This window comes from Bombina bombina, chromosome 9, assembly GCF_027579735.1.
Source record: "Bombina bombina isolate aBomBom1 chromosome 9, aBomBom1.pri, whole genome shotgun sequence".
NCBI lineage: Eukaryota > Metazoa > Chordata > Amphibia > Anura > Bombinatoridae > Bombina > Bombina bombina.
In genome coordinates, this window is record NC_069507.1 from 223123568 (window position 1) to 223137341 (window position 13774).

General features: G+C 36.9%; 2 protein-coding genes across 3 annotated transcripts in view; one reads left to right on the plus strand and one right to left on the minus strand.

The window, feature by feature from the left end:
• The window catches only part of DENND10 (DENN domain containing 10), a 35535-nt gene extending 34908 nt beyond the window's left edge, over window positions 1–627 (minus strand). Inside the window, exon 1 of one of the 2 annotated variants that reach the window (XM_053692669.1) lies at window positions 416–627. In XM_053692669.1, the coding sequence (XP_053548644.1) occupies window positions 416–473 (58 nt within the window). In that variant the 5' untranslated portion in view covers window positions 474–627. The remainder of the gene's footprint in view (window positions 1–415) is intronic. The other variant, XM_053692670.1, reaches the window with a different exon arrangement.
• Window positions 628–11806: 11179 nt separating this feature from the next.
• Window positions 11807–13774, plus strand: part of EIF3A (eukaryotic translation initiation factor 3 subunit A) — a 204805-nt gene continuing 202837 nt past the window's right edge. Inside the window, exon 1 of the mRNA XM_053692671.1 lies at window positions 11807–11964. Within this exon, the coding sequence (XP_053548646.1) occupies window positions 11916–11964 (49 nt within the window). The 5' untranslated portion in view covers window positions 11807–11915. The remainder of the gene's footprint in view (window positions 11965–13774) is intronic.

A 13774-nucleotide genomic window follows, 5' to 3' on the forward strand; every position in this document is an offset into this window, starting at 1 on the left:
GGCTACATCTCAGCATAAATAAGACCACCGCCCATGAATAGTTAGCCATAAGACTGTGATTGTCTTTCTTGCCACTCTATCATTAGGGCTTACTCAATATGAAAGTAGGGGGCAACATATTTGAAGAGTAAGTATAAACCAATAAACTGGGAGATCAAGCAATGCAGAGTAAAACTGCCGTGGTGCCAGGTGCGATAAATACATACAAGCACACACATTTCATAGTAGTAACTATATATATATATATATATATATATATATATATATATATATATATATATATATATATATATATATATATATATATATATATATATATATATATAGCATACATACATACACATAACATTGGTACCCTGATATACAGACACACGCGGTACAAATACATTCATACGGGCACATCTGCACTCATTACCGATCAGGCCCACGCTGAGCGGTAGCTGGGCATCACCAGGCCCGACCGGTGCATCCATAACCGGGGTACAGAACTGTTACAATGTTTCTTCCTATTCTTCTTATCAGATGATCAACCACCACCTTCACCATCCAGCTAAGAACCCGCCCGTCCCAGCTCTGGGTCACAAGCTTTAGGATCGCTTCCTGGTGCGGCCCCCGGGGCGGGATTCTCATGGTTACCTCCAATCCTAGCACCAATGCCCCACACCAGCATTGGGCGTTCTTTTCTCATCATGAGTCCATCTCTGGTCCCTTGGGATTAAGCGGTTGGAGCGCGCAGACTGCAAGCTACTGATCACTTACTGCTAAACACAAATTTTACATATTTAGCGAATATTAAACTTCTTTTTCATTTAATCTACTTTCATAATGTGTGTTGTACAGATCGCTTTATTCCTTGTGTTGTCTTCTTCAAGGGTCTCTGAGGAAAATAGATCATTTTGGAGTTCCAGTTAAAAATTAAAAGTAAAAAAATAAATAAAAAAAATACTACAGAAGAAAAAAAAATGTTTTCTTCCACAATTTTTTTGTTGGTAGCAGAAATGAAATGACAAAATACATGAGCGTAGATACAAATATAGGTACTTACTTTTTTAACATCAACCATATACAGTGATATCTAGAGGAGGGTCCATCATTTGAAGGAAAGAGGCTCTGCTGATAATGTGAGGCCTGCTAGTTCCCTTTTTTTTTTGTAAGAGCTTTAGGTACCATAACCAATTATTTCTGAATTTGGTTGCTAGTGGATTAAATATTCACCATTTCTTTCATCAGACATATTTATAGGATCATGATCCCAAACTGTCCCATAGTTTGCAGGCTTGGTTGTGAGCACTGTCTTGCTATCCCCCTGCACACAAAGTGAAGCCCAGATTACATGACCACACCCCTGGACTGCCTCAACAGAGCACATGCCAACCTGCCAATAAAATGCCCTGTGTCTGTCTCAGACTGCAGAGACTCAATTCTTGATCACCCATCCTCCTGGTCCAGCATAATAGTCTGGAAATGTTTAGATGTATCTGTTAGCCCTTGTGGGAAAAATAAGTCTTTTTCATTTGTCTCATTGATACATGGATTTCATTTTGTCAAGAAAGTCTAGTTTTCAACACACACTTCAAGTTTTATTACACTACACTTGGTGTGTAAAGGGTGAATACATGTTTTTATAAATCTAGAAGGTCAAGTAGCCACTAATGTGATAGAGATTATCATCTTTCAAGTAAATGGTGCTCAACATATATATATATACCAGATTTTTAAAATTAAATCCGGGGACTTTTTTATTGACAAATGGTTAAAAACTATTTTATTAGCATATTTTCCTCAAATTATATATGCATTGTATTTGGTATGGATTTATGGAGTGATTGTATGATATATATATATATATATATATATATATATATATATATATATAAACAAGTTAACGTCCAGCACCAATTCTGTCCTCGGTAAGGGTGCAAGCAGCCGCTGTCTCACCTTGACAGGTATTAATATGCAAAATAGAAATGGCTGCAGCACTCCAAGTTGTTTTTTTATAACATTTTTATTACAAGCAGTGAAATACAGGCGACGTTTCGGACTTGGCTTGAGAAAGGGCAGAAGCCCGAAACGTCGCCTGTATTTCACTGCTTGTAATAAAAATGTTATAAAAAAAAACAACTTGGAGTGCTGCAGCCATTTCTATTTTGCATATATATATATATATATATATATATATATATATATATATATATATATATATATATATATATATATATATATATATATACGTTATGTAAATATGTAAAGTTCAACAAGAGGTTCAGCACAAGCTAATGTATGGTGCCAAGCTGTCACTGGGTACTATACCAAACCCAGATACCACATAAACAGCAACAAAAGGCAGCAACACTCAAATTCATCTTCTTTGACTTGCTTTATTGGTCAGCAAACCATGAATTAGAAACAGCAGCGACGTTTCGGGTTACACACCCTTACTCATGCCATACTCACAAATTCTCATTTCCTCCTTATATACCCAATAGGGACACACCCCACAGGTAATTTAACCCCTTCAATATAATTAGCATATACAACATTTCACAGTTTACATCTACAGACTTGAAATATAGTACCCAGTGCAGTGACAGCTTGGCACCATACATTAGCTTGTGCTGAACCTCTTGTTGAACTTTACATATTTGTACTATACCGGTTATTTGCACAGCTACAGATATAATGGAAATTGAAGAAAGTGAATCAAACATAAAAACGTTTTCATATACAGACTTGGAATCGTTCAGGATCATTACATTAGCCTTGGGCTCAAGAAATTTTTTAAAGGTATTACCTGTTGATAAATCAAGTAGTGGCTATGAAAAACTATCTAAGAAACAGGTTGCCTATGAACTCCATTCTACCACATTGGCCGAATATTTTCGGGTTAAAAGAATTCCAAGGGGGCTAAGGATGTGCGCACGACCAACGCTCATGGTAGATAACATAGTATGGTATACTGCCATACATTTGAACTAATCCTAAACAAATGCTCCTTTGACTTAATTGTGCTGACAGTGGAATATTTGCAAAAAGAACTTGCAGTTCAACGCGCTGAAATACTGCACTATGAGACCCAGTTTAAATCTGCACTTACTATGGAGGAGATGGATAAATTCCTAGCAACAACAAATAACCAGATTGCTGAGTTGAGGTGGACACTGTAGGAGCGAAAAAGGGCCAAATTCATCCGGGATGAGGATGATTATTCAGCAGGTCATATATACCGCTGGAAGTCCGATGCACAAGGCCGATCAGGTTGTACTTCCGGGTCAAGATGGTGTCATGCACGCAGACCAAAGGATGGCGTCCCTTTAGGCTCATCCAGCGATAACTCGACGGGGGACTCGGCTCACGGAACGGTAACAGGCGACACCGCCGTGGAGGAAGGACACATCGATGAAGAAAACAAGAGGTCACAGCGCAGTGTGCGCCCAAAGACAGCAGCTTCTCACAACACCAAAAAGAAGTAATACCGGTATGTGATACATCTAATACTAAAACTGCTGGCAAAGATGTAGTTATCAATATATCTGATCATAAATTGAGTGACAATGAGACACAAATCCTGACAAAAGGTTTATCATTTTGTCCTCAACAAAAGTAGGACTTCTTTGAACTTGATCAGGAACTTTATAGTTTTTTCAGGAACATTAAGTTAAAATCTTTTTTCTTTATGAATACTAATCCCTTTATCTCTAAAGTACCAGACATATCTGAAGTTTCCATTGGTAAAGGTATAAATAATAAGGGTGTACGTAAATTAAAAACCTTGCAATGAAAAAACAGTAATTTATACCACACCATTGTGATAAAAGTATAGATAAATTTATGTCATTGGTATATTTTGATATAAAGAAAATAAGAAAAAAAGTTGTAAAATAAGAATTTGGCCAGGAAATATGCTGTAAGTAATTTTTTCGAAATTAGAAAGATAGGGGTTGTTGGAATAAAATAAAAATATAGTGGTTAAAACTGCCGATAAGGGTAGAGCCATGGCTGTTGTTGGAAAAAAAAATCTGTATATTAATGAGATAAATTGTCAATTGTTGGATAAAGATGTATACAAAACAGTTAACTATAATCCGATTTTTGATATAAAGAAAGAAATTAAATCATGTGTTGAGCAAGGGTTGAAATGTGGCATTATTAGAGTAGAAGAAAAGGCACACAAAATTTAAATGCACCTCCGGGTCGTCCAATTGTGGCAAGTATTGGATCAGTGTTTTCGAATATATCTATCTGTCTAGATCGTGTATTAGGACAATTTGTAGCACAATCTCAGTCATATATTAAAGGGCCACTAAACCCAAAATCTTTCTTTCATGATTCAGATAGAGAATAAAAATTTAAACAACATTACAATTTACTTCTATTATTTATTTTGCTTCATTTGTTAGATATCCTTAGTTGAAGAAAAAGCAATGCACATGGTGAGCCAATCACACGAGGCTTCTATGTGCAGCAACCAATCAGCAGCTACTGAGCATATCTAGATATGCTTTTCAGCAAAGAATATCAAGATAATAAAACAAATTAGATAATAGAAGAAAATTAGAGAGATGTTTAAAATTGCATTCTCTTTCTAAATCATGAAAGAAAAAATATGGGTCTCATGTCCCTTTAAGGACACTGGGGATTTTCTAAATAAATTAGAAGAGATTTCAGTCTCAGAAAATAAGTGTATATTATTCAGTCTGGATGTTTCCAGCCTTTACACCTCAATTAGTCATAGTTGTGGAGTGAGTGCTGTTGATAAGATATTGGCTAGCTTTAAGATGTTTAAAGGGATACTGGACCCAATGTTTTTATTTCATGATTTAGAAAGAGCATGAAATTTTAAGCAACTTTCTAATTTACTCCTATTATCAATTTTTCTTCGTTCTCTTGCTATCTTTATTTAAAAAGCAGGAATGTAAATCTTAGCAGCCAGCCCATTTTAGGTTCAGCACTGTGGATAGCGCTTGCTTATCGGAGGCTTACATTTACCCACCAATAAGCAAGCATAACCCAGGTTCTCAACCAAAAATGGGCCGGCTACTATGCATCACATTCCTGCTTTTTAAATAAATATAGCAAGAGAACAAAGAAAAATTGATAATAGGAGTAAATTAGAAAGTTGCTTAAAATTGCATGCTGTATCTGAATCATGAAATAAAAAATGTGGGTTTAGTGTCCCTTTAATGATAATGAGCGAGAGTTCATTATTGCATTGTTTGAGATAATACTTAGATGCAACTATTTTTTGTTCCAATATCAATTTTACATGCAACTACAAGGTACGGCAATGGGCTCCAATGTCGCCCCCACATACGCCAATTTATTCATGAATATATTTGAAGATAAAGTGGTATACGAGAATGTAGTGCTTCAAAGATATGGCGCCACTTGGTGGCGCTACATTGATGATATGTTTGGCGTATGGGTGGGCGACATTGAGAGCCTATCACATTTTGTAGATACCCTGAATAGTGCTACATTTAAAATCAAACTAAATCTGGAGTTCAGTGAAGAAAAATTGGTATTTCTGGATACCTTGGTTATCAAGGAAGATGGCAGGTTGAGGGTGGATTTATACAAGAAATGAACTGATAGGAACAATCTATTACTGGCCTCTAGTGCCTATCCTTAAAAAATTATTTACCCAAGAGTCAGCTCATGCGGGTATGGCGCATTGTGTCAGACGATAGAAAAGTTGAAGAGAGACTCAAAGAAATCGGTAATTTGTTTATTGAGAAAGGATATAGCAAAGGGTTAATTGAAAAAGAAATAAAAAATGTACTTGATATGCCTAGAGAACAATTACTGGAAACTGATAGCAATAAAAAAGTGATGAAGAAAAAAGAACAAAATATGGTTTTAGTATCAAGATATAATGATTTAAGTACACAGGTACAAAAAAATTATACGCAGACATTGGTATATGCTCAAAAATTGTAATCCACATGTTGAGGAATTTCAGGAATTACTAATGGCTGCGTATAAGAGAGATACTAATATCAAGGATACCCTTGTGAGGGCTGGTATAGGCTCTAGTGGTACAGTTAAACAGAGATATATTTCCAAAAAGAATCATGGTTGTTTTTCATGTTTGGGATGTTCCCATTGCAATAGTATGATAAAAGGTTCAACCTTTGTACATCCTGAAACAGGGAGAAAATATAAGATTTCTGGTCTCCTAACTTGCAACACTGAATATGCTATTAATTTATTAAAATGTCCATGGTTTAATACATATCGGAGAGACGACACGTACAGTATGTGAACATATAACAGAACACAAATCGAATATAAGGAGAAAGTATGTTAAATCACCTGTAGCATTACATTTTATGCAGGCAGGCCATAATGTTAGCCAACTCAGATTCCAGGTAATAGAACAGGTATTACCATTCAGACGTGGGGGAGATAGGGAACTATTTCTGAAACAAAAGGAATCTTTTGGGATTTTTCATTTAAATACACTTATGCCATCAGGTATGAATACGGATTATGACCTGTCAGTGTTTTTATAAATATGCTGTGAATTGTTGGCTTGATTGAATTTCAAGTCTGTAGATGTAAACTGTGAAATTTTGTATATGCTAATTATATTGAAGCGGTTAAATTACCTGTGGGGGTGCTGGGACAGAATGAACAATCGGGTGGGACACTGGGACAGCGCCTCCAAACAGGGACAATTGAAGTCAAACTGGGTCATCTGGTAAGCCTACTTATGTATATCACATATGTTATTGAATTCCCTTACAGCCTTTGTCCTTAACACCTTTTTCCGTGAATCAAACACTGTTTCCATAAAGAAGTTCTTCAGCAAATTACTCCCGATGTTGGTCATTTTTGTGCAAAAAGCTTTCGGCCTCAGCTTTATTAAAGGGACACTGAACCCAAACTCTATATTTCATGATTTAGATAGAGCATGCAATTTTAAGCAACTTTCTAATTTACTCCTATTATCAATTTTTCTTCATTCTCTTGCTATCTTTATTTGAAAAGCAAGAATGTAAGTTTAGAAGCCGACCCATTTTTGGTTCACAAGTGCTGTCCAGGGTCTTGAACCAAAAATTGTCTGGCTCCTTAGCTTAGATGCCTTCTTTTTTTTTAAAAAGATAGCAAGAGAATGAAGAAAAATTGATAATAGGAGTAAATTAAAAAGTTGCTTAAAATTGCATGCTCTATCTGAATCGTGAAATAAGAAAATTTGGGTTTAGTATCCCTTTAAATCCCCTAAATGTTGATTAATAGGTTACATAAATGAAATTGTCACACTGACCCCTCTGTAGAAAGGAATATTGTTTCCTTTATAATGAGGGATTTACATTCTTCATAATTAGCATGGGGCTAACCATTACTTTTTGTTCAGAGGAGCCACAGGAAGTATTTAGCCCTCAAGTAGAAGTCCATTAAATAAATGACATACGATTTGACAACTACATGATGGTGATTGGTTTGTTAGAAACTCGGGTTCCATATCTGCAAAATACCAAATATCGCCAGTAAAGTTAGAGAAAGCTAATTCCTAAATATAATAACTTGCTGCTATGTTGTGAACTGATTATTAATGGATTAAAAATTAGACTTGTGCATTCGTCATTTTCTTTCAATGCCAAATGCAGAAATAGGCGGACTTTGGTTATGTTCGGATCTTTTCAGAGCCAAATTTATTTTTGTGAAAAGTCAAGCACACTAAACTGTGCAAATCCAGAGTTTAGTGTGCTTAACTTTCTCAAGAAGAAATTTGGCTCCGAAAAAATCCGAACATAACGAAAGTATGCCTACTTCTGCGTTTGGTATTGAACAAAAATGCAGAATCCAGAAGTCTATTGGTGGGTAACTGGTGTAAAGAGTCACATTTTACACCATCTGGTTCTAGACCAAATGTCCCATATATGTTATGTTTATCATTACAACATCAGGAAAAATGAAGGTTAATCCCTGGTGTATCATCTGCTAATGACACAAGCATTTTCTCGGGTACACGTACCACAGGATGAGAAACTATGACTTATAGGAAGGTGAAACAGATGTATCCTTATTTGGCTAGCTTCTTATTTGGAAGGCTTAAGTTAGCTCCTTTTTTGCCCAGCTTATTCGAAGGCTGAAGTTTGCTTCCTACATACCCAGCATCTTATTCAAGTAAGCTTCTTGTTCATCCAGCTTATTTTTTCATTAAAGTGATTATTTACTAAACAACAGTCTGCACAGTTTATATAACATTAATCATGACATTTGACACCAAACCTTGCACCCTAACTTCCATGCATTTCAATTGTAAATTCTGAATAAGGAACCAAGATTTTTTCTCTATGAAAACCATCTTGGCTCCATCAGATTTGGTTTGTTTTCTACTAATTGGGCATCCTTCTATATTAAAAAGTTTCAGTAGAGCCTGAGCCAAATTATATTGATCATAAAATATAGCACCAAATCTGGCACCCTAAAATCTATGCATTTCAAATGAAAATTATGAATACAGAACCAAACTTTACCTCTATGAAAACCATATTGGCACACACAGTTTTGGCATGTTTTATACTAATTGGGAATCCCTCTATAGGAAAAAGTTAAATCTAGCCTGAGCCATATTATTTTGGCACCCTAGCAAACATACATTTCAAAGGGAAATTCTGAATAAGGAACCAAGGACTTCCTCTATGAATACCATATCGGCTCATCCAAATTTGGTTAGTTTTTTTTACTAATTGTGCATCCCTCTATAGGAAACAGTTAAATCTAGTCTGAACCAAATATTATTGATCATAAAATATGGCATCAACCCTGGCAACCTAACATCCATGCATTTGAATTGTAAATTCTGAATAAGGAACTAAGCTTTTCCTTTATTAAAACCATTTTGGCTAACCAAAATTTAGTTTGTTTTCTACTAACTGGGCATCCCTCTATAGAAAAAAGTTAAATCTATCCATAGTCAAATTATATGTATCATAAAATATGGCACCAAACTTGGCACCCTAACTTCCATGCATTTTAAATGGAAATTCTGAAAAAAGTCCAGACTCGAGTCAAGTCAGTGCTCCATTTTTTGCGAGTCGAGTCCAAGTCAATCGACTCAAGTCTACATCACTGAGGAAAAATTTGGTTCCTTATTCAGAATTTCCCATTGAAATGCATATATATTAGGTTGACATATTTCGTGCCATATTTTATGATCAATATAGTTTGGCTCAGGGTAGATTGAACTTTTTTTCTTTAGAGGGATGGCCAATTAGTATAAAGCAAGCCACATTTTGGTAAAACTAGATAGTTTTCATAGAGCAAATGCTTGGTTCCTTATTCAGAATTTCAAATTGAAATGCATGAATGTTAGGACGCAAGGTTTGGTTCTATATTTTTTTATCAATATCATTTGTATCAGGCCAAATTGAACCTTTGCTATAGAGGTATGTCCAATTATTAGAAAACAAACCAAATCTGATTGAGATAAGATGTTTTTTTTTTTTTTATAGAGGAAAAGCTTGGTTCCTTATTCAGAATGTGCCATTGAAATACATGGAAGTTAGGAGGCCAGGGTTGTTGGCAAATTTCATGATTAAACCCTTTACGCCGTTAGGATGTTAGATGCCATTTTAACAGCGCTAGGCTTTAACGCCGAAGGATGGCATGGAACATCCTACCTTATAAGAAGTCCTGCAACCTCTCCCTTTTGATAAACGCAAGATCGGACTGGGGGTGTGCCTAGCAACGTAAGCAATCCCCCATGATCTGATCCCTGCTTTGAAATCACGTGATCACATCGGCAATCTCGAGATTTCTTTTTTTGCATCAAGTGTTTACAAAGTTCAGATGTTAACCACTTGTGTCGGGCGTGAAGGTTTTAATATCATATAAACGTTGCAGATTGTTGTTTAGTAAATAATCTCTTTTAGGAAAAAGAAGCTGGATGAACAAGAAGCCAACGTGAATAAGATGCTGGGTGAATAAGAAGCAAAATTCAGCATCATGGGAAACAGATCCATGGTGGATAGTGTCTTCTGTATAGCTGTTTAACATCTAAAGTTCACAGCAAACAAAACAGAGGATAATGGAAACAGAGATTTATGTGGCCAAAAATAGTTGTCTTATAATAAATTAAGGTCCATAGATAGTAACTTCAGTGTTATAAATGAATGAAGAAGGAGCCTATGGCCGAAGTTCGTGATCGTGCAAATTATAATTGTAACAATAATGACATATAAAGATTGCCAATATCACAGGCTGTTCATGCTTGGCTTACCCTGCAGCTGTCCTAAGATCCCCTATGACAGGGGTGTCCAAACTTTGCTCTCCAGAGGTTTTGGAACTACATTTCCCATGATGCTCAGCTAGATAAAATGCTGGCTGAGCATCATCGGAAATGTAGTTCCAAAACCTCTGGAGAGCAAAGTTTGGACACCCCTGCCCTATGAGAACCACCAAGACGTGGGCATTGGGGCTCCTTGCTGCCGGCAAGGAAAAGGCAGATAATCAATGTGCAGAGGATCAAACTTGAAAGCTCAGAAATCCTTGTGATTGCTGGGGACCAAACGGATCATACCGGGTCCTCTCACCAGCGGTTCTCCTTTCAAAGCGGCTCCCTCCCTTGGAAACTTCTTGGTTGATAAGATGCTAATTTTTGCAGGTAAACACTGATACTTTCAAACCTTTCTATGTAGCGCCAAGACGTTGCTTGTCAAGGTTTTTGCTGTGTTCCACCAATCGAAGGGTCCGCTTGAGGAGTCTTGACACAAGATCCAATCAGGATAGGTCCTCTCCGGCAACCATAAGGCTCTACTCCTTCCAGGGGTGGATAGGCTCAAATGCTGGACACATTAGCAATATGAAAAAGAAAAGAGCTGAGCCGATCCAGTAGTATGCATAAAACGTAGCATTTATTTCACCCAATAGGGTATATTAAAAGTACATAACACTCCGCCGTAAAAATCTCACACAACAGTAAAAAGTTCAGAAATCAGCTGTGCAAAGCATACGCGTTTCAGCAAGAAGCCGTAGTCATAAGCTATGACTATGGCTTCTTGCTGAAACGCATATGCTTTGCACAGCTGATTTCTGAACTTTGCACTGTTGTGTGAGATTTTTACGGCGGAGTGTTATGTACTTTTAATATACCCTATTGGGTGAAATAAATGCTACGTTTTATGCATACTACTGGATCGGCTTAGCTCTTTTCTTTTTCATATGACATCTAAAGTTATCAGAAAAAGTGTTGAACTCACTTGTGTAAAGTGGACTACCAAAGGAAAGATTGACCCAATTGTGAAGTAAGCAGAAAACATAAATAATAAACTCTTGATTGATGAATCTTTTCTAATACCTCACTTTGCCATTCTCCTATTACTAGTAGGCAAAGAGAATGACTGGTGTGGGAGGGAAGGGAGGAGCTATATATACAGCTCTGCTGTGGTGCTCTTTGCCTCCTCCTGCTGACCAGGAGGGTAATCCCACAAGTAAAGATTAAATCCGTGGACTCATTGTGTCTAAAAAGAAACAAATTTATCAGGTAAGCATAAATTTTCTTTTTCTCATGAAACATAGGATAGTGCAAGCTATATACATGAGGCATAAATTACCATAAAGCTACTTTTATTGCTCATAATATTAGTACCATTTTTTTCATTATAGAAGGTTAGGGTATATAATATTCCTATTCAGAAGCACTCTCCTGCACCTTCTAGGTTATCTTTTTTCTCTTCATCCTGCACCTCAAAGTATTAGTAGTATGGTATATGACCACAGGTGGCGCTATAGTGACCTTTAGCGAAAGAAGCCATAGGCGCATGACTATAGTATCCCGGAAGTTGCGTCTAGACCGCGCTTCTCTCTCACTTGTGTCTCTTTCTCTCTGGCGTGGCGGCCATGCTGAAGCTGAACTAACCGGGCCTCCGCCATAACTGTGACTTTAGTCGCTCACAGCTGCCGCCATCATGCCAGCTTACTTCCAGCGTCCCGAGAACGCCCTGAAGCGGGCTAATGGTGAGTTAGACTGGACTTGAGCTGTGCAGGCGCCTTCTCAATATCTCTATAGGTGGAGGCCTATAGCGGGGCCGGGAGGTGACACACAAAGCTGGCGGGACTTGTCACCGGTCAGGCTCCTGTCACACTACCCGTGCGTGGGTGCTTTTGGACTTTTAAACACTGCATAGTGCATCTGATTGCCCGGAATATAGTGCCCAGACAAGAGCTTGTGCCACGTATAGAGCAAATCGTTATTTTAAGGCTCTTATTTGCTTTGTCAGCATCTTGCTTTGGAAACGTTGCTTATTACATGGTTATTTTGGTGACAGTAGGAAAATATGAATAAATATAAATAACCCGTTTGCTGCTCAAAGTATTGTACTCCCATCTGTTAGATTCTATAACCTATACTGCGTTAAAGGGACAGTGTACTTCAGATTTTTTTTTTGTTTAAAAGATAGATAATCCCTTTATTACCTATTCCCCAGTTTTGCTTAACCAACACGGTTATATTAATATACTTTTTACCTCTTTGATTACCTGTATCAAAATCTCTGCAGACCCCTTATTCCAGTGATATTTAAAGATTTGCATTTTAGCCAGTCAGTGCTGTCTCATAATTAACCCCACAGGAGTGAGCACAATGTTATCTATATGACACATGAACTAGTGCTTTCTAGCTGAGAACTCAAAATACACTGAGATAAGAGGCGGCCTTCAAGGGCTTAGAAATTAGAAAATGAGCCTACCTAGGTTTAGCTTTGAAGATAAAAGTAAATTTTAAAGTTGTTTAACCCTGGCAGCAGCAACACTGCACTATTTTAGGAAGCCAGCTGGAGGGAGGGTCTAATAGTGCGGTCTTGCGGCAAGACCAGCACTGTTATAAACAAGCTATCCCTTAATGACCATAGACGTACAGCTTACATCACGGTCGTTAAGGGTTAAAATGGCATGCCCTATCGGAATCATTAAAGCTTAATTTTGACAAGACTGTCCCTCACACAGCAGCCTTCTTATTTTCTGATCACGGCTTTGAAAGGATTGCTAATGTCTAACATTTATATATTTGTGTATCAATATTGTTAGCAGCAGCATTTTGTCTAGTACATTTAGCTCCTATCTGAGCGAAGGCTGTGAGTTTGGTAGGACTTTAATAGTATATTTGTGCCTTACAGCAAATATTAGTGCTGTGGTGAATATTGTACGTTTCTGTATAGCTTAGTGTACTAAAATAAGCTTTTTAATTTATCAGTTTCATCATACACAAACTGCAGATTCTTAACACTCATTTCCTCTCCAAACACCCTCCCTGCCAGATAAAGGCTTCAGTGCATTACATAAGAACATATTACGGATCTCTGTCAAACATATATGTGTGTGTATATATATATATATAATATATATATATATATATAACATAGTATACTTAGTGTAAAAAAGTGGCTTATCTATTCTAATATAGGGCAATACAGGACACAGTTCCTAAATAGAGGCTCTTTTATTTACCAAACATTGTTGGTTAGGTTTTCCCCTTCCACTATGCCCTCATATGTGATAGAAAACTATAAATTAGCAACTTTGAAGCAGTTTACACAAGTCACAATGAGAGTTGTGTTTTTAATTAGTTTTTCTGGCATGCTAGATATAATCTCTCTGCTTCCTTTTTAACCATAACTAGAAAAAGTTAAATTTTAAGTGGAAACATATACCGGTATATTCTATGTGTATAAAGAGCATCCTTTCCCTATTTTCTCAATAGGGTCCTTTTCATTGATGCTAATGTTGTAATATGCTCTAAGCACACTTCTGACAGGTTACTTCTTTCTAT